The sequence below is a fragment of the Vigna umbellata genome, chromosome 9, assembly GCF_029865625.1.
Source record: "Vigna umbellata cultivar VRB3 chromosome 9, Vumbellata_1.0, whole genome shotgun sequence".
Lineage (NCBI taxonomy): Eukaryota > Viridiplantae > Streptophyta > Magnoliopsida > Fabales > Fabaceae > Vigna > Vigna umbellata.
In genome coordinates, this window is record NC_142173.1 from 25,185,796 (window position 1) to 25,213,722 (window position 27,927).

At 36.6% G+C, this 27,927-nt stretch overlaps 1 protein-coding gene and 1 pseudogene across 1 annotated transcript; both read left to right on the forward strand.

The window, feature by feature from the left end:
• Window positions 1-1,290: 1,290 nt before the first annotated feature.
• LOC124834588 (DNA replication ATP-dependent helicase/nuclease JHS1) lies at window positions 1,291-27,927 on the forward strand. Its single transcript, XM_088098890.1, is given in 36 exon segments — window positions 1,291-1,741; window positions 1,940-2,107; window positions 2,339-2,470; window positions 3,523-3,591; window positions 4,113-4,322; window positions 4,423-4,476; window positions 4,558-4,619; window positions 4,753-4,844; window positions 4,847-4,884; window positions 5,548-5,658; window positions 5,821-5,917; window positions 6,070-6,152; window positions 11,920-11,985; window positions 12,203-12,358; window positions 12,504-12,559; window positions 12,643-12,700; window positions 12,885-12,995; window positions 13,078-13,134; window positions 13,683-13,817; window positions 13,917-14,156; window positions 21,705-21,779; window positions 21,885-22,000; window positions 22,105-22,177; window positions 22,273-22,377; window positions 22,491-22,658; window positions 24,418-24,487; window positions 24,573-24,724; window positions 25,076-25,153; window positions 25,233-25,325; window positions 25,418-25,532; window positions 25,535-25,554; window positions 26,204-26,243; window positions 26,325-26,398; window positions 26,965-27,114; window positions 27,336-27,455; window positions 27,627-27,927. Coding segments are annotated over 36 exon segments (3,987 nt in total). The 5' UTR covers window positions 1,291-1,357; the 3' UTR covers window positions 27,786-27,927.
• On the forward strand, window positions 7,202-8,299 carry LOC148193041 (uncharacterized; annotated as a pseudogene).

Consider the following 27,927-nt stretch of genomic DNA (forward strand, 5'->3'; position numbering starts at 1 on the left):
GCTATAATGATCTCAATTACTATAATTAAGTATAACAGTGTATCTTATAAGTAAAAAATAACCCTTATTTGAAACATAGAAAGATATATTATCGTTGTCTTTTATTACCTATCTATGTTGCAATTTTTTATAATATATAATTGATAAACACTTGTATTTTTATATACTAAATAAACACGTGTAACTAGATCTTAACTCATTAGTTTATCTAAACGTGTTTACTATTTTTAAGTCAAGAAAAACAATCAGTTTAGCCTATGCAACAGACATAATTATTTATTTTATGTCATTAATATTTATAACAAATAATATATTTAAATATATGCATTATATTATAATCAGAACTTGTAATAAATATGTAAACTATATTTTAAATATACTGTGTTACAAAATTATTTTTAGCTATAGCTAGTTTTAATAAAATAATTCAAATAGATAAGAAGTTTTGAAACTACTTAAAATTTTTGTCGTCAATATAAAATACTTATTAAAAAAATAATTTCTTAATATTTTACGTACACAAGGCGTGCTTAGATATCAGTTAGTTGTTCTGATTATACGTTACCCTTATTATTACTAATTTGTAAAAGGAAGCAAGCAAGCACACTCTAATAATTCATTATCTTTGATTTTTTTTACAACAACTTTTATCGGTTTTTCTTCTTACCCTCCCATAATTACTGCCCGCAACACAAATATTTGAAAATGATCATCCTACCTGTCATACTATTATGAAAATATCTCAGAAGTTTTTCGAAATAAGATTTCCAAGATAAAAATTTCAGGACAAGATATTTAGAGAGTTTTTCATAATTTTAAACAAACATTTTTTTTTCTTTATGAATTTAGTAATCTGAAGTTTTTCAAATTAAACATTGAGAAAGGAAAGAAAATATATTTTGTTGCTGGAAATCGGAATCTGGAAAGGATTTCCATATTTTGGTATGGGAACAGAGTCTGAAAATTCGATTACGGTAGAAGAAAATGTAAAACCGGAAAATTTATTCCGGAAATGATTAAACAGCATAAGGAAATAACTTACGTTTGTCATAACTACCGGAAAATTAAAGTAAACAATGTAAAAGGTTAACTATGGTATTTTATAACTTTGATAGAGTGCAGGAAGCAATACCCCATAGTATAGCCGTTAACAAAAGAGAAAGCCCAACATCAAGCCCAAACATTTGGGAGGGAAAGAAAGAAGTCCAAAGGACAATCTCGTAATCACACAGATGTGTAATCGAGGCGGGAAAAAACGCAAAGCAAAACATACTAAAAAAAACGTGTCTTTTCTCGGGCTGAAGAAGAAGCCGAAGCCCTACCTTCGCATCCATTCATTGATCACAGTAATCGGAAAATGCCTCCCAAGAAGAAGAAACTCAATACCGAGCAACCTTCCAAGTTCGGCATCCAGCACTTCTTCGATCTCGCCTCTCAGAAATACCACCACCTTCAACCCCACACCACCACCACCGCCGCCACCGCCACCTCCACCAGAACTGCCGCCACCGCCACCTCTACCAGCACTGCCGCCACCGCCACCTCTACCAGCACTGCCGCCACCGCCACATCTATCAGCACTGCCGCCGCCGCCACCTCCACCAGCACTGCTGTCGCCACCTCCACCAGCACCGCTGTCGCCACCTCCACCACCACCTCCACCACCACCTCCACCATCAATTCGCCACAGCAACCCGACGAAGTGTCTTCGCAGACGCGTTTCAACTTCTCCCCTGGAATGGTAGCACAGCTAACTAAGTAGCCAATTAAGGGTTTGTTTGGATATAAGCTAAAATTACTTTTGAGAGCTTATCTGTTGGAAATATAGAGTTCCCAAAAATTCTTCTAATTTGCATCCAAACGGATTCTAGCATGATTCCAGTGACCGTTTTTTTTTTTCTGGATTTCTTCGGAAATTAACTACATTGTATGAATTCAGTTAGTGAAGCAGAGCCAGGACGACGCCGTCAACGAGGTCACCTGGAAAATATCTCCCGTGAATGAGAGGCTTCTGGCTGTTTCCAAACACACGCCTGAAGTGATCAAAGCGTTGGCTGCCTCTTCCAAACTAAACTTGTCGGCAATTCGCAATGACAGTGGCAAGGAGGCAAATTTTCTCTCTGTTCCTTTTAATTTGACATTTATTGATGTGAGAAATGCTTGCAACACACTTTTATGTTGGCCGAAAGTTATTGAAAATCAAATTTTTTGGTGGGTTGAAGTTTTATATTTCAACCCATAATTGAGTGTCTTAATCAGAGTGTGCCAAGGAGTATGTTGCTACTTGTTACCATGCTCTAATTATCAATGTTAGTGAATGAATTTGATTGTGGTGCAGACTTGTCTGGATAAGGTTGCTTCGCCAACTCCCAAGGTGCCGTTGAGCTTCAAAAGGATAAACTTGGCCCTTGATGTGATCGGACAGAGTCCCTTCAGAACTCCACCGTCTCTGTCTTATCGGCCTGACAAGGTGGTTGATTTCTTGTGTACAAATCTGGGTGCTTACATGTTCGTTTTCCTTGATCGAGTAATGGTCTTGGAATTTTTTTTTTTGTACAACGGGAGTTTCCATTTTGTGGTTTGAATTATAGTATTGGTTTCGTTCAGGTGAGAACCATGTTGCACAGGTATGGGGATTGGGTGGTGGTATGCTGTAATTCTGAAATTGTTGATTCCGTTTAAAGTTGTTGTCGTCCTTTCCTTAAGAGGTGTGTAATAAGAAGGGAGCTTTTAGTTTCTCGGGAATTTCATGTTGGGAATGTTTGGATTATTTTTAGAAAAAATAACAGTTAATTATTTTAGGACGGATAAAATAGGGATATGAAGGAGAAACACGGAGGCTTTCGGTAGTTGTAGGTGTTTTAATTCCAGTCACATCCCTCTGAGCCTTTTCATCATCGTCCCTCTCTTTCTATCACTCTCTCTAAGGTTTTGGCATGATTGCTTTTAGTCTGTCCTTTAGTATTGATGTGGAAAAGCTGTGTTAGCTACCTGCAGAGTTTTTGTTGTGCTAATTTTAGTTTATTTTTACAAAAAAATTTAGTGGAGTTAGGGTTTCGTTTTATGAATTGTTTGAGTGACATTTGAATTGCTACTGGCATCCTTGAGAACTTTGGCCATATCAGATGCTGTGCTTCACTGTTTTTACACATGATGCTGTGTAAGGCTGAACCCTTTTACTGGGTCTTGTAGCAATTTCTACTTTGGGATAGAAAACACAGGTTTCTGATTGGAGACTGAACACAATTTTTATGCATATCAACAAAATAGCCAAGTTCCTAAATCTTATTTATGGTGATCCCACATCACACTGCCTTTATTTCTAGTTATTCCAATGCACTCTTGCAGAATTTTTGGAAAGTCACCCCTTTTTACTGTTGTTCATGGAATTTTGTTTTGAATGAAATGGGTGCTTAATGATCCTTTTCATTGATTGACTGATGCTCGTGGATATTTGTTGTATTCTTCTTGTGAATCAAATGACTACTTCGTTTGAGTTTCTTCTGTGTTTGTTTCTTGCAGGTGCAGCGGAGCAAGGATATTGAACACAAGAGACCGTGCGACCGGCCTTTGCTAAGACAGAACAAAAAGGTTAGGTTAGGTCTGGTCTCTTATACCTTTTGGTAAAGCAGATATGAAAGAAAGTTTTGGATTGAGAAGAAAAAAATTATTTAATTTTGGAATAAAAGTGAGCATAATATAAGTTTTAACATGACTGAAACATAGTTCTAGAGAATGGTATCCGAAACCATTAGGCATGATTAAAACCTTGCTTAGAGTTGGAGAGAGAAACTGGAACCTGAAAAGAACGGATGGCAAAGCCACAATCAATTGCTTTAGCACATTTTCATGCATTTATAAGTTTGAACTTGTCAACCTTGTGCTACTAAAGTTGTACAATGAGCTACTATATTTTTATTAACAGTCAATGAAAACTAGTTTAATAAAATGTTTCCCGTATTACTATGAAAAAGACCCCTCTGAAGTCTGAATCATTGGCACGTTTTTTGTTTCATGGAGGAGTCTTTTGGCATTTTACTTGTCATTCTGTGAAATGCTTAAACTTCAGCACTTTGGAAGCCACTTATTAATTTGAATGTTCACTTTTATAGGCATTGCTTGAACTCCTAGATCAAGTTGAAGATGCCATTGCTATTGATGATGCTCCAGTTTGCAATAGCAACACTTATTCCTTTAAAGTACCTCAAAGTCAAGCTTACGAGCTCCCTGTCAAAGTCAGACCTGCAGTAGAAATGACCAAATCACATTTACCTAAAGAGGGTGTTGATGTCTTCTCCAATTCTAATTATTTGGTTTTAGAGGTATAATTTTGGAACTAAGCTTTTGTAATGGATTTTGGGTTCACAAAAAGAAAAGAAAACAAATACTCATAGGGTTATTACTATTTACTTTCTAATTTAGGTATCTGAACTTAGGTCTGCTGATTCATCTGCTGCTCAATGCTCATCATACAAGGTGTTGTGAGGATCATTGCTGTATTTTCTTACTGCTTCTGTGAATCTGACAAATAATACGAGTTGGTCCATTGTTTTCCAGGTGCTACGTTTGCTAAATGAACAAACTGGGGAAGAGCGGGCTGTAAACCTATGGAATGAGTGGTAAGCTGGTGTGCTTCAGTGTACTTAAGCTTATATCAGAGTACCTATCTTATAATTATTACTGTCGGTTTTTCACTTGCTATTTATAATATTTCTAGCATTTCTAATTCCTCTTCTAAATAAATGATCCCAGGTCTTGTTGTGTAATTTCACCTGGAGATACTGTGCATGTAATCGGACAATTTGATGAAGGGGGGAATTGTGATATTGATCGTGATAAAAACTTTTGATTGTACACCCAGATATTCTAATGTCTGGAACGCGGGTAGTTTTCTATTACTCTCTCATTTCCGTTTGTGGCTTCAGACTTTAACCTTGATTTACTGTGGGAAATATGATATAGATTTGCCATGGCAATGTTAAAAGGTTTATTTGTTTCAGTTTTTCTAACTGAGCAGGGTTACTGTTGTTTACATCACTTATTTCTGTGCTTCTGTAGACATTCAAAGATAGTGTTGGATGTATTTAGTATTGTTTGCACATTTTCCACTTTGAAGTCCCTCATAGCTTTTTATTAGTAACTTAAGCATGCTATTGAAACGAAGCAGAAAATAAAGTGATGTTATTAGTAAATAGAATTGTAAGATAGTGCATACTGAAAGGGGGAGTTCTGACAAAGATGTTTACATCAACCTGCACTCCTGCAAACTATTGTTTTAATATTTTTCACACATTAATGCCTTAAAACTGGTGGTTGAACCACATATGTCGAGTGCAAGTCTTATAGTCTCATAAAATTTGCTCAATTTATTTTTTAGTTGAAAAATTTAATCATGTTTCACCATTCATGACTTTGAAATGTAAGGAAATGGACACTTTTCAGGCTGTTGAGTGGTAAATGCCCTTATATGCAATTCAATGTATTCTATGACCTATATTTATGTGTGTTTTTGTGGATGTTTACTTCTAACATGATACATCATTCCAGGTTGCTTCCAGTTTTAGCTGCCCAAGGAGAACTGTCTTAGACGAGAGGCTGAAAAACAATGATTACTCAACTGCAGCATTAGCTGGAACAATGCTGCACCAAATTTTCCAGGTCTCTAAAATTCATCCGTACCCCATAAGACAATGTAAAATACATACATACACACACATGGTCTCATTTTGTTGAATCATACTGTAACATTTTGTTTCTTTTTTCTTTTAAATTTATTCTTCAAAATTTTATCTTGTGTTGCGGTGTGGTATGTTGGTGCAGGCTGGGCTAACAAATGACCATCCTACAGTAAATTTCATGGAAGATTATGCAGAAGTGGTATTACAGAAAAACATTGAAAGTTTGTATGCATGTGGAGGTGTGGTATTGTGTCTTTATATGTATGACATTTAAATTTGTATGTACACATCTCACATTTAAAGTTTGGAACTTCACCAACAAAAGTTTTTCTCCAATATAACTTGTTGAATATTGACTCTGTATCATTTCTTTTGCATATGTACGTTGCAGTAAATGAGAATGACATTCGCAAAACTATGAGAGATGCTATTCCTAGATTACTAAGTTGGATCATACGGTTTAAAAATATGGAGGTACATAAAAAAATTTTATTCTTTTTTTCTGAAACTTTATTTATTGTTATCTTTTGTCATAGAAGTGTTTCCTTTGCTGTTTTCAAATGTAACTGATACTTCAAGGCCATATTGTCTCTTTGTAGCTTTTCTAGAATATGTATTTTTAGATTGATGATATGTGGCAATCTCGATAGGTATAGCATTTATAGAAATTGTTAGAATAATTATTAAGTCTACCTATGATTAGTATAGCAGGGCCTAAAGTAGGTAGTTGTGTGTTGGGTTAGCTATAATGATTGTTCCTAGCAGTCTAGGACAATCTCTTCATCTTCCACCCATCTATTGTATCAGTTTTATCTATATAAATAAGAGAATTGAGAAGGGTCTAACAAGCCCTTCAGAATTATTTTTCTCAGTTTTAGATCTCAAGTTGGTATCAGAGCAGGTTCATCCTGCTCTGGTTTCTGTCCTGGGTTGTCCACCAGCACTGTCACTGCTGTTTGCATCTGTCCGGTGCCGTTCGCCGTTGTCCGCGGCTGTCTCGCCACTATCTGCAGCTGTCAACTGCATTTTGTAGTTCTTCAACTTGGTTGTCCGCCACCTCGCATCTGTCCGCTGCTGTCCACCGCCGATTCGCCGCCGTTCGCCACCGTCCGCCGCCGTCCGCCGCCGTCCGCCGCCGTCCGCCGCCGTCTGCCGCCGGCCACCGTCACTGTTCCGTCCGGCGACCACTGGATCTGGTTCGCCTCTTCACGCGACCGCCAACCCCACCGGTGGGTTCGCCTGATTCTCCTCCACGCTCCGCCACGCGCCGCCTCTTTGTGCGCTGCCAACAGGCGCGTGCTGTCCACGCGCCGCCCTCTGCTCACTGGAAAGTCGCCGCGCCACCTCCATAGCTGTCGCCCTCTGCTCCTCTGTCCGTTCTGCCCCTCAAAATATTACTTTGGCGTGTCCAGAAGCTCCCCTTTAAGAAAACCCTAAGAACCCCCTAGGGTTTTCTGGTTCTTCACGTTTTTTTTCTGGTCCTTCACGGTTTTTCTGGTTCCTTCTCCTCTTTTTATCAAAGAATGGCGTCTGGAAGTGCTCTTTCTTTCTCTGGAAGTCCCTCAATCACTTCCGAAAAGCTAAATGGAAAGAATTATCTATGTTGGTCTGCTGCTGTAGAAATGTGGTTCCTTGGTCAAGGACATTATGACCACCTCGAGCAGGATGGAGCCAAGTACCTTCTGACAAAGCTGAACAATGGAAACAAGCTGATTTCCAATTGTGTGCCCTATTGTGGCAATCTGTGGAACCCCGACTTTTGATATCTCTTAGAGCCTTCAAGACATGTCACACTTTTTGGAAGAAAGCTCAAAGCATTTATGCTAATGATATTCAACGTCTCTATGATACCGCAAACAAGCTCGCCTGTCTCAAAATGACAGACCATGATATGGTCTCATTCATGACTGAAGCCCAAGCAGCTGTGGAAGAATTGAGAATGTTCTTGGAAGTGGAATCTTCGGAAGATATCAAAAAGAAGCTTGACAAGTATTATATGGTGATGATCCTCCGTCCTTTGCATCCAGATTTGAATCACATTAGAGATCAACTTCTGACAAGTCATGAGGTCCCTTCCTTGGAAGTCTTGACCACACGTCTTCTTCGTGTTCCTTGTGTCTCAGTCTCAGGAAGCTCATGAAACAATGGAACCATCTGTCATGGTTGCCACGCGAGGAAGAGGAGGACGTGGCACTAGAGGAGGAGGACGTGGAGGTCGAGGACGTCCACAGTGCTCTTACTGTAAGAGGGTGGGTCACACCCAAGAAAACTGCTACTCCTTGCATGGCTTTCCTTCAAAAACCGCCAATATCTCTAAGGCTGAAACTTCCACTTCCAACTCCAAGTTCACTGAGGAAGAGTATCAAGAGTATCTGCGATTAAAGTCTAACAGTTTGGCGCAATCATCTCAGTCCCCAAGTACGTCCACAGCTTGCATTTCTCAATCCATGGAAGGTCTAAATTCATGGGTAATTGACTCGGGTGCTTCTGATCACATTTCTGGTAATACCTCATTGTTCTCAACCCTTTCCCTCCAAGAAAAACCCCATTTCATTACCCTTGCAAATGGCTCTAAAACTTGTTCAAAGGGAGTCGGTCAGTCTCCCTGTCTCCCTCTCTAACTCTGAAATCTGTTCTTTTTGTCCCTAACTGTCCATTCAATTTAATTTCCCTAAGTCAGTTAACCAAAATGTTACATTGTTCAATAACTTTCGATTCAAAATCTTTTGTTATACAGGAGCGTGGCTCGGGGAGACAGATTGGAGAAGGATATGAAGCTGGAGGTTTATACCATTTTGGATCTCGTCCACGGGTATCTTGTGTCGCAGCTCTTCCCCCTAAAGTGTTACATGATCGGTTTGGCCATCCTCACTTGTCAAAGTTAAAAAAGATGTGTCCTGAACTTAGTGGTCTTCAGACTTTAGAATGTGAGTCCTGTCAACTAGGAAAACATGTTAGATCTGTCTTTCCAAAAGGTCTCAATCAATGTGTACTTCTAGTTTCTCTATTATTCATTCTGATGTCTGGGGACCTAGTCGCGTCTCTTCTTTTGGTTTTAGGTATTTTGTTACTTTTATTGATGAGTATTCTAGATGTACTTGGGTTTATCTAATGAAAGATCGCTCTGAATTGTTACCCATTTTCACATCCTTTTTGAATGAAATCAAGAACCAATTTGGTCACGTAATTAAAGTCTTAAGAAGTGATAATGCTAAAGAGTATTTCTCAAATTTTTCTTCACTTCTTAGCTCCCATGGTATTTTGCATCAGTCCACTTGTCCTCATACACCCCAGCAAAATGGTATAGCCGAAAGAAAAAATAGACACTTGGTTGAAACGGCTCGTACCCTTTTGCTTGGTGCTAATATTCCTGTTCATCACTGGGGGATGCCATCTTAACTGCATGTTTTCTTATTAATAGGATGCCCTCCTCCTCTCTCAATCATAAAGTCCTTTCTCCATTCTCTTTCCCAATGATCCTCTCTTTCACACCTCTCCTCGAGTCTTTGGTTGTGTTTGTTTTGTTCACGACATGTCTCCGGGGCTCGACAAGCTCTCTGCTCGTGCGATCAAATGTGTCTTTTTGGGCTATTCTCGGCTTCAAAAAGGGTACCGGTGTTACTCTCCTGAAACCAAAAAGTACTACATGTCTGCCAATGTTACCTTCTTTGAACAGACACCTTTCTTCTCTCCCTCTGTTCAAGATGTTCATATCCTCCACCAGGTCCTTCCTCTTCCAGTGGTTGAGTCTAATATCTCCAATGCCTCAGTCAATCCAAGTCATGCCCAAGGTCCTCCTGAACCTTCCTCTCCACATACTGATATCCTTCGACACAGTACCCCGGTGAGTAATCCTCTTCCAGAAAATGGTGGATCTCCTCCTTCAGATTCTTCTCCGTCACCATCTCCTGTCACGCCTCCTGGTGAAGATGATTCTGGTTGGCCCATTGCTCTCAGAAAAGGTACTCGTTCCACTCGAAACCCTCATCCCATTTATAATTTTCTTAGTTATCACAGAGTGTCGCCCTCCTTTTATTCCCTTTTATCCTCAGTATCTCCTGTGGTTATTCCTAAAAATGTGAAAGAAGCACTTGATCATCCTGGATGGCGACAAGCCATGATTGAAGAAATGCAGGCTCTTGACCACAGTCACACTTGGGAGCTTGTGCCACTTCCCCCGGGCAAAAAGGCTGTTGGTTGTCGATGGGTATATGCAATTAAAGTCGGCCCTAATGGTAACATTGATAGGCTCAAAGCCCGGCTGGTTGCAAAAGGGTACACTCAGGTTTATGGTCTTGATTATTGTGACACCTTTTCTCCCGTGGCAAAGATGACTACCATTCGATTGTTCTTTGCAATGGCAGCCATTCGTCATTGGCCACTTCATCAGTTGGATATCAAAAATGCCTTTCTCCATGGTGATCTTGAGGAAGAAGTTTATATGGAGCAACCTCCAGGGTTTGTTGCTCAGGGGGAGTCTGGTATGGTTTGTAAATTGAACCGATCTCTATATGGGCTCAAGCAATCACCACGTGCTTGGTTTGGAAAGTTTAGCTCCATTGTTCAAAAATTTGGGCTAAAACGCAGTGAAGCAGATCATTCAGTCTTTTATTATCATTCGTCTCCCGGGAAATGTGTTTACTTGATAGTATATGTTGATGATATAGTTATTACAGGAAATGATACTGCTGGAATATCTCAATTGAAGGAGTACTTGTGTAGACATTTCCAAACCAAGGATCTTGGGAGCCTCAAATACTTCCTAGGCATTGAAGTAGCTCAGTCAAAAGATGGAGTTGTAATCTCCCAAAGGAAGTATGCTCTGGATATTTTGCAAGAAACAGGCATGATTGATTGTAGACCTGTTGATAGCCCTATGGATCCAAATCAAAAATTAACAACAGAAGAAGGTGAATTATTCCCGACCCGGAGAGATATAGGAGGCTAGTTGGAAAACTAATCTATCTCACTATTACAAGGCCGGATCTATCTTTTGCAGTTGGAGTGGTTAGTCAGTTTATGCAAGCTCCATGTGTTGGCCATTGGAATGCTATCATTCGCATTCTAAGGTATGTGAAAAAGGCTCCCGGGCAAGGGCTCTTATATGAAGAAAAAGGAAGTCTTCAGGTATCAGGATATTGTGATGCTGATTGGGCAGGTTCTCCTATTGATAGACGATCTACTACTGGATATTGTGTTTTCCTTGGAGGAAACATTATCTCATGGAAAAGTAAGAAACAAAATGTAGTGGCTCGATCAACAGCTGAGGCTGAATATAGGGCAATGGCTTCATTAACATGTGAACTTATATGGGTGAAGCAGTTCCTTCAAGAGCTTAACTTCTGTGACATCCAGAGTATGAAGATGTATTGTGATAACCAAGCTGCTCTTCACATTGCATCAAATCCAGTGTTTCACGAGAGAACCAAACATATAGAAATTGATTGTCATTTTGTTCGGGAAAAATTATTGTCAAAAGAAATTTGTACTGAGTTTGTTGGATCAAATGACCAACTCGCAGATGTGTTGACTAAGTCGTTAAGGGGACCTCGGATTGAGTTTATTTGTTCCAAGCTTGGTACATACAATTTGTATGCTCCAGCTTGAGGGGGAGTGTTAGAATAATTATTAAGTCTACCTATGATTAGTATAGCAGGGCCTAAAGTAGGTAGTTGTGTGTTGGGTTATCTATAATGATTGTTCCTAGCAGTCTAGGACAATCTCTTCATCTTCCACCCATCTATTGTATCAGTTTTATCTATATAAATAAGAGAATTGAGAAGGGTCTAACAAGCCCTTCAGAATTATTTTTCTCAGTTTTAGATCTCAAGTGAAATAATTTACATTATATCTTAGATGTCGTGCTAATTAGATTTGTGGTGTTCAATGTTTGGGAAAGAATATTCTCTTGTTGGAAAGAAAGGGTAGAAGGGAAGTTTAGGTTGTTTTGACCCTAGCTTCGGTAGGATCTAATACCTATCAAACAAAAGGGGAAGTTTTATTAGTTTTTAGGAAAGGTGATCTCCAAATGAATCAACTGAACAATGCTCTTGTACCATATCCCAAAACTACATAAGGAATACTAGAAAATATTAAACCTGTCACCTATTGCTCTAGTTCTTATTCATTGAGTATTGTGACTGATGACTTAGTAGGAATACTAGAAAATATTAAACCTGTCACCTATTGCTCTAGTTCTTATTCATTGAGTATTGTGACTGATGACTTAGTGTTTTGGCAGGAAAGAAAAGACCCGAATGTCAAATTTGGATTTGATAATGGACCAAAGAATGTTGGCATATCTGAGGCAAGCTCCAATCTATTCTCCAAAGAATGTTTAGCCAGGGAATATACATTTTGTAGATGATGCACAGTTGTAATAGCTTAACAAGTTTTGGGGGAGCACTTTAGCTTTTAATGATGAATTGCTTATTTGTCCACAAATATGCAACTATTTTTTTGATTTGGTCGTTGTTGTGCCCTTTTGTTTCTCTTAAACTTAGTATTCATAATTAATGTTTTAGGTAATTGATATTGAAGAGATGGTGTGGGCTCCAAAATATGGATTAAAAGGGATGATTGATGCTTCAGTCAGAGTGAAAATTCAATCACAAAGGGATGAACAAGAGGAAAAGATCATGCCAGTAGAGTTCAAGACTGGAAAAACACCAAATAGCCAGGCAAGTTGTGGTCCTCACTTAAATTCAGTCAATAAAAAGTGAATCAGATAGGTACTCCAATGAACACATTACAAGCACTAGAAATATTATATGATACCTACTTGTGGTATTTTTCACTTGCAACTCTTCCATTTCATATCTGCAGTCATCAGTTGAGCACAGTGCCCAAGTAATTTTGTACACTCTCTTGATGTCTGAAAGGTGCAAACCAAACTATTAATTTCTAACAGTATGTAGAAAAAATTTCTGAAATTTTGTTTATTTTGTCCTGATTATGTTAATAGGTATCAGACAACTGTTGATTCTGGTCTTCTATATTATCTCCAATCTGATCAAACACAGGTAAAATCCGTTCCTTTAAGTTATCAGTTATTTTTATTTCTGCTAAGAGAAGGTAATATTGTTGTTGGATATTGAGCCAATAATAGAAAGGTCCATATCCAGCTGTTTCCTAGATTAATGGAGCCAATATTCTGATTATTTATGTGGAAATAAACTTCAATTGTTTTATTTTTTATTTACAAAGGGCATCGTGGTTCAAAGATCTGACTTAACTGGGCTAATAATGCAACGAAATGAACTAGCAAGTTATATTCTTAAGGCGTTGACTCTGCAGCAACTGCCTCCAATGTTACAGGTACTAGTTTTCCATAATTTTATAAAGTATTTTTAACAAGTTCATTGTATTGGCATTACAAGCCTTCATTTGCTGATTGTAGAGTCCTAGCATTTGCAGAGGTTGTCGCCATCTTAATGTTTGTAGCATTTATCACAAGGTACTTCTTCTTTACCTTAAAAAGTGCAGAATCTTTGCAAACAGTTACCTCTTCTAATATAGACCCTATTATGGTTGTTTCTGCTGGTGATTTTAAGGTTCAAAATCATCTTTTACTTAGATATGTTCTCAATGGATAGGACCATAGGTGACTAAGATTGATTATTTTTTCTTCTGATTTCTACACATATATTAGAAGCTTTTTTTTTTTGCAATTGCATGTTTACTTCTGTATTTAAGAACCCTGTAAGATTACTGTTAGTTTAACCAATTCTCCCAGTACACTAATGTTAATTGCTGCATTATTTTTCTTTCTGATCATTATTACTGAAAATAGTGTTTTCATCTTGTGTTATGTTCATATAGATGTCATTGATTTGTTTCTGCACAATGTTATATAATATGATATCTACTATAGTAATGAGGATATTAGAAAGATCTCAAACAATAATTTTTTGAAGTTTATCATAATGTTATTGCTTAATTTTTGTAACAATCTATTCTGGGTAACATGTCTATTTCTTGTGTCACAACTATAAAATGCTTTAGGCAAATGGTGGAAGCACAGAGAGCAGTGGGTTGGGAGAAGATTTTGATTCTCTAACTAATTACATGACTTCTTCGCATTCTAAGTTTCTCCGCCAATGGGATCGATTGATTGACTTAGAAGCTAAAGAGACTGAGGTTTGAATTCTGTGCTTTTGTTTTTTCCTTGAAATTTATTTTAATCAATTTACAAGTTTAAAAAGTCTTCTTTTTTACTTCTCTCCTTTATTGTTTCAGATTTTAAGGAAAGAGGTCTGGCAATCACATAGTTCAAAGAGTTCAAACAGTAGTGGTCTTTCTTCTATTGTTCTTGACTCACTAGGAATACCTCTTGAGAAATCCCTTAAAGATAATCAATTCACTTATCGTTTCATACAACAAGATTCTTCTTCTAACCTCTATGAAGTTTCCGATATGTCTTCTAGTGTCTCATTGAAAAATGATTTAGATTCCACACTTCGAAGTGGAGATCATGTGGTATGTATACTTTCCTATTACTATTTGGAAATAATTGGCTGTAGTTGTGATATCTGGTTGTTTAACAAAATCAAGGTAAAGTTTGCAATGTGGTATGGAAGATATAATTCCCACAAAAGCTTTTGTAGTGAAGAATGCACCCAAGGGATTCCAAAGTCCCAAGTCTGTTTAGGAAACAATTAGAAAAGAAATATCCATAATTAGTTGGTTATAGTTTATATGTATACAATATATAATTAGAACCCAAGAGTGGATAAATATTATATAAACAAAATACATCTAGGTAAGCCATGTACTATGAATCATCGCTATAAAATGGGATAAGTGTGTCACTGACAAACCCAAAAATGCTTTGGTTGGTTGATCAAATTTGTCATTTAGGTTCCCAGTTTCTCCCATTTTCCACTCCTCACAATCATTAATCATCAGTTTTATTTAGCAGAATTAGATCAATCACATCACAATTTTCATAAAAGTGTTGCAGAACAAGTTCATTCCATAATGAATAATTGATTACATGTTGTAGATATAAAATATGGATTAGATGAATAGTTGTACGTTAATTTATGCCCAAAATTCCGAAGATATATTCTCATTTAGTTGGCAACAAACTGAAGACCGAAATAATGTATAAAGGTACATCATCAAATGGAAAATTCTATTGATGTTGTGAATCTCAATCAATCTCCTAAAATTAAGGTTGGAATGAATTTCCCAAAATTGAGGCTCTATGAATGACATTTCCCCTCAAGTTGGGTGATAAATGTCTATCAATTGAATCTAATGTTCCCTTAGAAAGTGGATTTTAAACATAATTCAACCTTACAAAATTGGTTTATAGGGTAAGGTTTGCTCCCATTTAAATGTATTATAATTTAGTTATATCTCTAGTCATAAGATCTTTAACATGCTATTTTTGTCCATGTGAGATCTTCAACAATCTTATAACTTGGCCTTAGAAGAGCTTTACTTAAAATGTTTGTAGTTTGGATGCATGAAGGTACATAAAAGGAGGCTTTAGGCTACATTTGGAGATAAATAATAGATTAGGATTTATAAATTATTGTATTTGGTCTTTGTTGGGCTTTTTCTAATTGTTTCTATCTTTGTGTAATTAGCATCTCTCGGCTTTTATTTATTAAGTTAACTTTTAAGATAACTTGTTGGACCATTAAGCCTAATTAGTTAAATGAGCCTAGTAGTTTTAGGTACATATTATTAGTAGCCATGTGTTGGCTTGTTTAAGAAGTTTTAACCCTTTTGTAAAGGAAACTTTATGTTTTTCAGAGAAACTCTCTAGGTTCTCAGGGAATCTGTTACGATCTAAGGTAGGGGTAATAATAAGGGTTGGAAAGTATATGAGCAGAGAGAATATTTAGTATAAGTTAATTAGAGTAAATACATATATATTTAGGAAAATATTCAATATAAGATATTTATAATTAAGGATATATGCTAGGATAATATACGGAGAGATATTTATATTAAATATAGGGATATTATATTATATATAATATTAAATATAAGGATATTTATATTAAATGCAGATATATTCTAGAGGAATATTTAATAAGAGATGGGCGGGAAATAATTAATATAAATAAGGTTAGAGTCCAAGGTTAAAGACAGGCTTTTGATTATTGAGTTTTGTGACAGAAATTATTGTCTTGTGAGGGAGGTTATGCTCTCAAAGTAATTGAAGGAGGTTATGCTCTCAATTATTGTTTACCCTTGTTTATTCAGATATTACCATCAATAAAAGAGATCCATTCATCCATTGTTATTCGTTTATTGTTCTATTACGTGTGAGAGAGTGTGAAAGGTTGTATTTGGCTAGTTTACGTACTCAGGTACGTAACAATTGGTCCGACCTGCCGGATCATCATGGAGGGAAGAGTGAATGTCATTGAAGGAAGATTAGAGCTCATAGAAATCTCCATGGGAGGACTGGAGGCAGCAGTCCAGGAACTGGTGAAGGTGATGGGAGAGCGAGGTCGACGACATGAGGGAAATCCTGATGGAAGTCAGGGGTCTGTCAACGGGAGAAGGAATGAGGAGGACGAGAGAGATGGCAGCAGGCTAGATGGTGGACACCGAGAGGAGCAACCGTATTGGAGGAGAAGGGTAGACTTACCCATCTTCGAAGGAAGCGATCCTTTGAATTGGATCAATAGAGCGGACAAATTCTTTGAGCTACAAGGAGTGTCGGAGGAAGAAAAGTTGCGCCTAGCCTATATCAGCATGGAGGGAGTCGCGGGACACTGGTTCAGATTCTGGAGGGAGAAGGCCAGGAACCGTTCGTGGGCAGGATTAAAAGAGTCAATGGTGATCCGTTTTGGAGGAAGAAACCGGGGAACCATCTTCGAGAGACTGGCGGCCTGTAAACAATCAGGAACCGTGGAAGAATACATCCAAGAATTTGAACTCTTGGTCGGCCAAACAGAAACAATGCCCGAAGCACAACTGATGGGGTACTTTATGGCAGGATTGCAGGAGGGGATCCGTAATCAACTCAGATTACTTGATCCGCGGGAGTTGATGGACGTTATGAGACTGTCAAAGGACGTGGAAGAGTTCCAAGGGGGCGTGAAGGCTGGGAGCGGAAGTGTGATCAAGAATCAATCTGGAGAAAAACCGAACGGGGTGGATACGCGACTGGAGTCAGTCGCCCGAACCAAGGCCGAATGGTAACTGCCGTGGAGAGCTGAGCGGACATCACGGAGAATGTGGGGACCGGACGAAAGGACATAAACGTGAGGGATCTACCTTATGAGGAATATGAAAAACGTAGGAAAGAAGGAAGGTGCTTTAGATGCGGCGAGCGGTTCGGTCCTACGCACCGTTGTCCGGATAGGAGTTTGAGAGTCCTGATATATGCAGAGGATGACGAAGAATTTCCACCACCCAAACCTCCAGACTTGAATTGATGAGGAGCCATGAGATCAAGCTCCCCAATCCAACCTTGGGGACAAGGTTGTTTTGCAGCGGGGAGTAATGTTACGATCTAAGGTAGGGGTAATAATAAGGGTTGGAAAGTATATGAGCAGAGAGAATATTTAGTATAAGTTAATTAGAGTAAATAAATATAGTATAAGTTAATTAGAGTAAATAAATATATATTTAGGGAAATATTCAATGTAAGATATTTATAATTAAGGATATATGCTAGGATAATATACGGAGAGATTATATAGATATTTATATTAAATATAGGGATATTTATATTAAATATAAGGATATTTATATTAAATGCAGATATATTCTAGAGGAATATTTAATAAGAGATGGGCGGGAAATAATTAATATAAATAAGGTTAGAGTCAAGGGTTAAAGACAGGCTTTTGATTATTGAGTTTTGTGACAGACATTATTGTCTTGTGAGGGAGGTTATGCTCTCAAAGTAATTGAAGGAGGTTATGCTCCCAATTATTGTTTACCCTTGTTTATTCAGATATTACCATCAATAAAAGAGATCCATTCATCCATTGTTATTCGTTTATTGTTCTATTACGTGTGAGAGAGTGTGAAAGGTTGTATTTGGCTAGTTTACGTACTCAGGTACGTAACAGAATCGTTGACCTTTGCTATTGTTTGATATTGGTAGATATTGTTTTTAACACAATCATCTATTTACCATATTTATGTTTGGTTGCCATATATACTTGTATCATTCTTTATTATAAATATATTACCCTATGTGTGTTTTAGACACAAGAGAGATTAATCCTAACTCAAAGCGCCTAAAGGTTTTGATTGTCAATATTTGGATTTTGAATTCATTGAGAGGATTTTCTTGGCTCTTGTCGTAGAACACTGTTCTTAAAGATTGAGATTTTTATGGTGAATTTTCATTGACTCATTAATAAGCTAGATAGTGACATCTTCATCTTTGTCTTATTTCTGCATTCTTCTTTGATTTACTTTGTTTATACTTCGAGATAAATCAAATACAAAAAAGAGTGTACACTTTCTTAGATAGGATCGTATCATTTAGATAGCGGTCAACTGCGCTGAAGTTGTCTCTTTCTCCTCTTTCAAGCTCTAATACCATGTTAAGAAGTGGACTTTATGTCTAACTCTATCGTAGCAAGATTTTGTTTTTGTTGGACATATTGTTCCACCTGCTATCATGCCGTTATCGGATTACCTATTAATGTCACAAGATGTATATAACTTGGCATGCGGAGGGTGTATTGAAAGTCCCACATCGACTAAAGATAAGACCAATTTAGAGTATATAAGTGAGTGCAATCCTCACCTTACAAGCCGGTTTTGTGGGGTTGAGTTAAGCTTAAAGTTTATTTCTTAACACTTAGGAACTACTCTTGATTCTTATATTTGTATTTCCTAAGTCCAAGTGTCAAATCTTTCTTTCAACTTATCCATTTTTTTAGAGTCTTGACATTGTTCTTCACATTTCTTAATTCTATTCTTTCCTTTTTTTGTGTTTTTGATTCCTTGTTGAATTGTGATTGATGCTAATAATAGATCCAATCTTGAGTTTCATCTTGTATCTATTACATCAGTCACTATATGATAGGATATGAATGTGGGCCTTAGAAGGAAGGGAAGACAATAATAAAATATAGTTGTTAGAGGGGTTTAGGGGTCTGTTTGGACAGTTAGGAAGCAGGGGTAGGATAACTGTCCTGGTGGGGTGTTATGTTCAGTTTAGGAGGAGTCTTTAAATAGGGAAAGGGTTGTCTAGGGAGGGGACTTTTGGAGAGATCATTGTTGACAGGTATTGACCTTTGAAGAGGGTTAAGCCTCTGTATCCAGATTGTACAGAACATTCTTTCTGTGAATAACACTCAGTTTCATTCTTTTCTTTGTGTTTTGCGGTGAGAAGTGAGTTCTTGATTAGGTTCCCAGATCAGGAACCTATCACTATAGTACAAGGAATAAAAATGAGGAAAACCAACAACAAATGGATTTGGGTAACCAATGTATGGAACAACACTGCAATCCTAAAATGATTGACAAGTTGAAACAAAGATATGCTACATTGAATTCGAACATTCAAAAATACAAATCAAGAGTAGTTTGCAAGAAAATAAACAAAGTTTCTTTAGAAATGATAGAATCTCTGTTAGGCCATTACTTGTATATAATAGAAGGAAAACCGGTACATAGACCGGTACACAACCTAACTGCCAAGGCAGTTAGAATGGGTAGTTAGGAGGTTTGTATATAAGGGCTGTAAGGGTAGCTTTGAGGGGTTAGCGAAGTAAATACTATTGTTTGTCAGGAACGTGTTGTCCTGATCGGGAGAGGTTAAGCTCTTTGCATTGTATCTTTGATTGTTTTGTGAATAAAGAACCTTTACAGCATCGTTGTGTTGTGTTGAGTGAAGAGAATTGAGTTTCCATTAGGTTCTTGATTAAAGAACCTAACAATCTCAATCACAAAATTAAAATGACTACTTATATTGGGGACCTAAGACTACTAACTCCATCTTACTGAATAGACCTAATGGTCCAACAAACTATCTAAGAAGCCTACAAAGAAATAATGCCCAATAAGAGGTTCTAATTACATAAAACATAGAAAAAATTAAAATACTCCGAGCAAAGGCCCAATTCAATATACTATACAATTCCTAATCTACTATTTAATTCCAAATGTAGTCTCAAGCTTCCTTCTTTCTTAGTTCTTTATCACCATGGTCAATCTTCTCTTATTAAATTGTTCAATTTCCACATGCTTAGTTTCTATCTTAAATAACTGGGTTCTTGGCAATGCTTATAGCAACTTTATATCATACAAAACTTAGTTGTGATTGCCTGTTTATTTTCACTGTTATATTTTTACAAAAATTAGAAATTGGCTTTGCATTCTAGACAATCCACTAGACATTTTATTTGACTTAGTCCTTAAGTCAGTCATGCAAGTTATGAGAAATAGAGAAGATTGGGAGAGAATATCCCTTGTGTGTTTAGCATACACATAGGGTAGTTTATTTATATTGTAAGATATGGGCCAATGCCCTTAATACATAATAGACTAAGCCCAAATAACAGAAACACACATCTTATCATCTAACACTCCCCCTCAAGCTGGGCATATAAATCATATGTTCCAAGCTTGTTACAAAGATAATCAATTCTAGGTCCTCGTAAGGACTTAGTGAATATGTCTGCCAACTGGTTGCTTGAGTTAACAAACTCAGTCTTGATATCTCCGGATATGATTTTTTCTCGAATGAAATGACAATCAACTTCAATGTGTTTGGTTCTCTCATGGAAGACAGGGTTAGAGCTGATATGGAGAGCAGCTTGATTATCACATATAAGTATCATGTGAGTGACATCTCCAAATTTCAATTCACTAAGCAATTGTTTAAGCCACACAAGCTCGCAAGTAGCTGATGCCATAGCTCTATATTCTGCTTCTGCACTAGACCTTGCCACAACACTCTGCTTCTTACTTTTCCAAGATATCAGGTTGCTACCAATAGAGACACAATATCCAGAAGTAGACCTCCTATCAGAAGGGGAACCAGCCCAATCAGCATCTGAATAACAAACAATTTTTGTATCGTTGTTAGGGCCATATAGCAAACCTTTTCCAGGTGATCTTTTAATATACTTCAGTATGCGAACAACTGCATCCCAATGGTCTTCACATGGGGAGTTTAGAAATTGACTCACCACACTAACTGCGAAAGAAATGTCAGGACGCGTAACAGTAAGATAGTTTAATTTACCAACTAGTCTTCTGTACCGTTCAGGATCTGAGAAAGGCTCCCCCTGATTTGGTAGGAGTTTGATGTTAGGGTCCATAGGTGTCTCAACAGATTTACAGTTCATTAACCCTGTTTCCTCCAAGATGTCTAACGCATACTTCCTCTGAGATATGACAATACCATCATTGGATTGTGCTACTTCAATACCCAAAAAGTACCGGAGTTTGCCAAGATCTTTGGTTTGAAAATGATGACAAAGGTGTTGTTTCATCTGAGAGATGCCAAGATAGTCGCTTCCTGTGAGAACAATATCATCGACATACACTATTAAGTAGATACATCCAGCACTCGAGTGGCGATAGAACACTGAATGATCCGCTTCACTGCGAGACATACCAAATTGTTGAACAACACAACTGAATTTACCAAACCAGGCCCGAGGAGACTGTTTTAGGCCATATAAGGATTTGCGAAGACGACATACCAATCCAGATGACTCCCCCTGAGCAACAAAGCCAGGCGGTTGCTCCATATAAATTTCTTCATGCAAATCACCATTGAGCATATGAGAAATAGAGAAGATTGGGAGAGAATATCCCTTGTGTGTTTAGCATACACATAGGGTAGTTTATTTATATTGTAAGATATGGGCCAATGCCCTTAATACATAATAGACTAAGCCCAAATAACAGAAACACACATCTTATCATCTAACACAAGTAGTACTACTCAGGAGAGAATGTTGTTTCCTACCAGCAAATGGATATTTTAAGAACTGCCTTTGGGTTGTGTTATGCATCTTATTTTGTTATTGATATGTACTATTATCTTTTAATTATAACTATCTTTTGTTTACTTCTTAGATACTGCGTAATCAATCTAGCCATCAAATTATTGCTAAAGGGGTGATATCCGATATTAGTCCAAATCATGTATCTGTGAGTATTTTATTAATTGTTTCTTTCGTGTATTGCCTTATCATCACAATCCTTGGTTGGAAAGCTATGTCTTGTCAAATTATTTACTTTGTCAAATTCCTTTAGGTTTCCTTTTCAAAGCGATTACGAATCCCCAGGAGTTCTTCCAGTGTAAATGATCTCATTCAGCAGGTTTGGAGAATTGACAAGGATGAATCTGTGACTTCCTTTGCAACTATGCGGTATCTTCTCTGACTGCCGCTTCATTCACAAATTTAATTTGCAAATTGTGTTATGTTATTGAAAGTTATTTCAGTATATGATTATTTATGCATTTTTCTTGTAGGTTTAATCTTGTACAACTCTTTCTACAAAATGATCGAAGTGCTCATTTGCGGCGGATGATTGTTGACCTTGAGGTGGATTACTTGCTATATGCTGTTTGAATTAGGTACTATATTTCTGTATGACTAACAACTTCATCTTTTCCTGTGTTGATGTCTTCTGGCTCTAGGCTCCTAGATTTGACAGTGGATCTATACTTAGCCAGGATCCTGCGATATCCTATGTTTGCTCAGAGAAGAGTTTGAATTATGACCAACGTAGAGCAATTCTCAAGGTCCGCATGAAGCAATAATTTCTTGACTTCCTTTTCTAGGTTTAGTGTGCAAGTTGATTTAGTTTATCACTAAAATGATTTTTCTGTGACTATGCTTTGTTATTGATTTTCAGATACTTACAGCAAAAGATTATGCACTTATATTAGGGATGCCTGGAACAGGGAAAACGTCCACATTGGTCCATGCCGTGAAAGCCTTGTTGATTAGAGGAACATCCATTTTGCTTACTGCCTATACAAATTCTGCTGTTGATAATTTACTCATCAAATTAAAAGCACAGGTATCCATGTCCGCATATTATAATATCTTGGATTATATCATCTAATTGAATATGGCTCCATGCTGCTGGATAAGAATCCACACCATTTATTTAAATTGTCCACTGTCAGCTATTCTCAATAGTCCATAAGTCTGAAGAAGATAGATTGCTTAGAAAAGTATAACAAATTGCTTAGAAAAGTATAACAAAGTAAAATGGAGATCACTAGAGGTTTTTGACAGTTTGGATTTAGGTCAGAGTGCACTCAACCTCTCTAGGACTGGTTAAAACTTAAAACGAACTAAACACCTGAACTTAATGCAACATGAATCACCAACTTTTTTTTTTCTCATTGTGTAACTTTACTATGTACTCTATCTGAAGCTCCGCAAACATGTGTAAGAGTGAAACACATTATCCTAACCACCGTTCTTTGTCCTCCATTGTAGCTTCCACCAAACATCCTCCTCTTACTTTTGAAGTTCAATTTTCAATCTAGATTGTGGTCTACGTAAGGCCAAAACTACGCCATATGATATTGTGGATGGTGTTATGGGCACTTTGAAGAAACATAGTGGATGAATTAACAAATGTGTGTTATACATGAATAATTCTAGTAAATGTAATAAATGTTAAGAACTCAAATTTAAGTCTAATTTATTTTTTTAAAAAGCAACTTGTAAGGTGAGGTTTGTATTCAGTTATATACTGTAAATTGTCTTTATTTTTAGTCAATGTGGAAAATAAATAATAAACTAATGACATATATAATGATAACAAAATATGAAACGCATTCTGTGAAATAAAATTTGCGAGGCCCTATAAAATTAGCATAACATTACATAAGAACTCTAACAACATCAATAAAAACTACAGAGCTAAAATTAGACAGAATAGGTTAATTTCTATCCCTCTTAATGTTCCTTGCTTTCCTCTTCCAAAATATTGTCATAGTTCTTGTCCTGATAAACGGCACATCCTTTATCTTCTCTTGAATCGTCAATCAATAGTTTTGCAATTTTTCAATCGTGTGCTCAGTTTTCTTTAGATTGCAATTCTTCTTCTACTTTAACCTCTGAAGCATTTCCTGAAACCCTTTTAGAAACTTTTGTAGTTGATAAACTTTTCAATTTGTGGATCGCTTTATTTTCTTTAGCCTAGGAAAGGACAAGGTTATTCTGGTGTCCTGCAGATTGACTACTAAGAAACAAAGGGAATGAAAACCATCTTAAACTGGTTCAGTTTGTTTTAGAGGAGTTTCGAAGGTTTTTCAAGAACCTTGAGGCTTGCCTCTGTTTGGTCCTCTTAAATTTGAAATTTCTTAGTGTCACTTTTTGGTAAACCTAGATATATAGAAACTTTCATGTATTTTTCAGCAGTGAAAATACTGCTTCAACAGAAAGATTACCTTAAATGTCTTCCTTGTTGAAACAAATAAATAAATAACAATGGAGATCATTTTTTAAAAATAAAACAAATCAAATTCGTTGATTCCTCTAATTTGAGATTTGTGACATCTCTTAAAATTAATCTACTGTGACTTTACGTCTGCACCTGTACCTTCTGCCACGTCCCTTCACTTGGGAATTCTGCTGTACTAAATCCCAGCATGAAAACTTGTACTAAATTGATTTGATTGATGTCCTGCATGGTGTACTAATTTTTACTGATGCGTGCCTCTCTTCTTTCTAAATGATTACGATTATTATTTCTGTATATTCTTCAATGTCTACTTTTAGGTGTCATATATTACATGTCATTATAATTTATATTGATGTAGGGGATTGATTTTGTACGAATTGGAAGACACGAAGTAGTGAATGAGGTGGTCAGAGAACACTGCCTCTCAGGTTTGCCAATTTATTGCTTGTACGCTCCCTATTTGAATTATAATAAGATTTGTAATAAATCTTTTGACAGTGGTTTCTATTTCAGCAATGAGTGTACAAGGTGTTGAAGATATCAAAAGAAGGTTGGAACAAGTCAAAGTTGTCGCAGTTACTTGTCTTGGCATTTCTAGTCCCTTGCTTGCCAACACAAGGTTTGATGTATGCATTATGGATGAAGCTGGACAGACAACCTTACCAGTAAGCTTATTTTTTCCTTTCGTATATTTTATAGTACTTTTTCCACAAGATAAAGTAAATTATATTGTCCTCTTGGATTAGTTTCATCATTTTTTTCTTTGATTTCTTTATTTCTTTCTCTTACCATGATTTGATTAGTATAAATAACGGTAAATATGATACACCTCAATTTGTATCAATTCATGTCTTATTCTTTTTTGTCTCTTTTCCTCCCTATGCATTTAAAAATCAATTTTAATTGAAACAAACCATGACATAAGGAAGCGTTGAGAGAAAGGAAACAATTGTTCACGTGTATGTAATTATGTTGTATGCTTTCACAAAAATATGCTGTAAATATTGCCATTGCAGGTGTCCTTGGGTCCTCTGACGTTTGCTTCAATGTTTGTACTTGTTGGGGATCATTATCAACTGCCACCACTTGTCAATGTATGTGCCTAAACTATTTGTTCTTTGTTTGTACAAAACTCTATAATATCTTACGAATTTTTTATCTGATAATTCCTAGAGTACAGAAGCCCGAGAGAATGGCATGGGGATAAGTTTGTTCTGTAGGCTCTCAGAAGCCCATCCACAGGCTATTTTAGCCTTACAGAGTCAGGTATGTTATGGCTAATGGATATTGGATTAGAATCTTCTGTTTTGTTCCTTTTGATCCATTGTCTAGTGGCTTGACATATTTGGTATATGCAGTATCGTATGTGTCAAGACATCATGGACCTTTCAAATGCCTTGATATATGGTGACAGATTGAGGTGTGGTTCAGTGGAGGTAGCTAATGCAAAACTTGAGTTTTCAGACTTAAGCTGTGACTTGCCTGGCTAGAACATGTGAGGCTTTTTTTATCTGAATTCTTACTATATTATAGTAAGTTTTTATCTGAATTCTTACTAGATGGAGGATTTTTGCTTTTATTGCTTAGTTCTATCTATTCATATGAGCTTGATCTTCCTTGAAAATTATTATAATGGATAGTACGCTTTAGAAAAGACAGTTTCCTTTTTTCTGTGCTTGTTGGTTTATTTATTTTTGTTAACAGTAATTTTCTTCTTGCATTGTCTCTTTTATTCTAGGTATGTTATTAGCATTGTCTATACAACGTAATTCACCTTGAAAAATTAAAATTGAAAAATAGTATTTAGAAGTTCTTCTTCAATGTTTCATTAAAAGTCTTAGAAACTCATTTCCGCAGATATCAACCTTTGGTTGTCAGTGTCAAATAGTCTCTAGGTTGGGAAATTATGCTGAGCTGTATTTGTCAGTCTTAATATAGATACTGAATAGTCATAGTGTAATGTAGATATTAAGCTGTATTATTAATGTATTCTGGGTAAAGTTTGAGTTTTAATAAAATTTTGAGCGGGTGAAATAAACAATCTTTAAGGGAAAAATTGCCACTGTCACAGATACGATAACAATGTTTATGCTTGGATAAGTTAAATTATGTCTTTAAGTCTCTTTTTGCATAACCATGTGCAGGTTTTGAATCCTCGAAGACCTGTGATATTTATTGATACTGGTTTGAACATATTTTCCTTTACATCCTTTATCCTCTAGTTCATTGTAAATGAGATTGCTTACATTTACTTTTTCATCATAGACAAGTTGCCGGCTTTAGAGGCAAGAGATCAGAAGGTTGTGAATAACCCTATTGAAGCTCAAATAATTGCTGAGGTAGGTCATTTTCAAAGATGATATAGATTTGTTTTTTACGCGCAAATTCATACGTTTTTCATGTCAAGCTGCCCTAGCCTTGGTAGTCTGTACTGTTAGACCATAGGTATTGATTGTATTGTGAAGGAGTAATTTCTTCCAAAATGATCGATTCATTGATAGTTCTGATTAACAAAAACAAAATAATTAACCTATATTACGGTAACCCGTATGTCATCTGAGTATGTTTACCTAACTAATAGTGATTAAACTCAGTGATTATGCTTTAAGGACGAAACTCTCTTTATACGATATACTAGCAGATAAAATAGCTTTATTGTCCCTTTTTTTAGCTATCAATTGGTTTTATGTCTTTATATTTGGTTAAATTTTCTTATTGCTTTATGAATGCTCTATGTTTGGTTAAAATACACTTGAACATTATATCGGTATACATGACAACCCCAAAGTTGAAGAACTTGGTGGGTTAATTGCCTTGGTCCTTCTTCCTTAACTGTTTAAAGATTCGTGTCATTTGTCTGTTTCATATCCATAAAATCAGTTTTTTCCATTTACTCATGTTGCAGATTGCAAAGGAATTAGTTAAAAATGGAATCGGAAAAGAACACATTGGCATTATTACTCCATATAATTCACAGGCAAACGTCATCCGCCATTGCACGACTTCCTTGGCGATACTGACTTCCTTGGAGATACATACGATTGACAAATACCAGGTTAGGCTGAAGCAAGCATCAAAGTATTATGTAGGACTTGTGAATCTGTGCTCCAAAAAATTAAGTCATACAATCGAATAGTCTTTAATATTTCTCTAACATTTAAGGAATCACTTTGGCGTTTCCTTCTGATCATTTCATTTAAATTTTTTGCTCTCGTTACACTGATAAAGATCCCCATTCCTCACAATAAAATGGCCACTTGTTTGTATTTTTTCCAGGGTAGAGATAAGGACTGTATATTATTATCTTTTGTAAGGTCTACTGAAAACCCAACAAGCTGTGCTGCTTCTCTGCTTGGAGACTGGCACAGGATAAATGTGGCTCTTACTCGTGCTAAGGTACTTCTCTTGTGCTCAAACATTTTCCAGTTTCTTACTTTTCCCTCAAACAATTTTCACCATGTTTTGTCATAACAAGAACTTTGTAAATCAACCTACGTAGGGGTTTGGTTATATCAAATTATTCATGTTTTTGTCTGAACAAGTATTGGCCTTGCTTTTTTCTTACAGAAAAAGTTGATCATGGTAGGGTCTCGGAGAACCCTATCAAAGGTTCCTTTACTTAAACTTCTTATAAGCAAAGTTGAGGAGCAAACAGGAATTTTAATTTTGTCTAAGAAGGATATATATCGAAAAGGTGAGCTCAAGAGATGTTCCCAACTCAGATGATCAATGCAAATTCTTTTATTCATATTTTCTTAGGTTATTGCATTATCATACAAATCACATCCATTATGTGATTTAGAAATGTAAATGTATATAGTGTACAAAACCATTTTCCAATTTTCAATTTTTGCTTTTCCAAAATTAA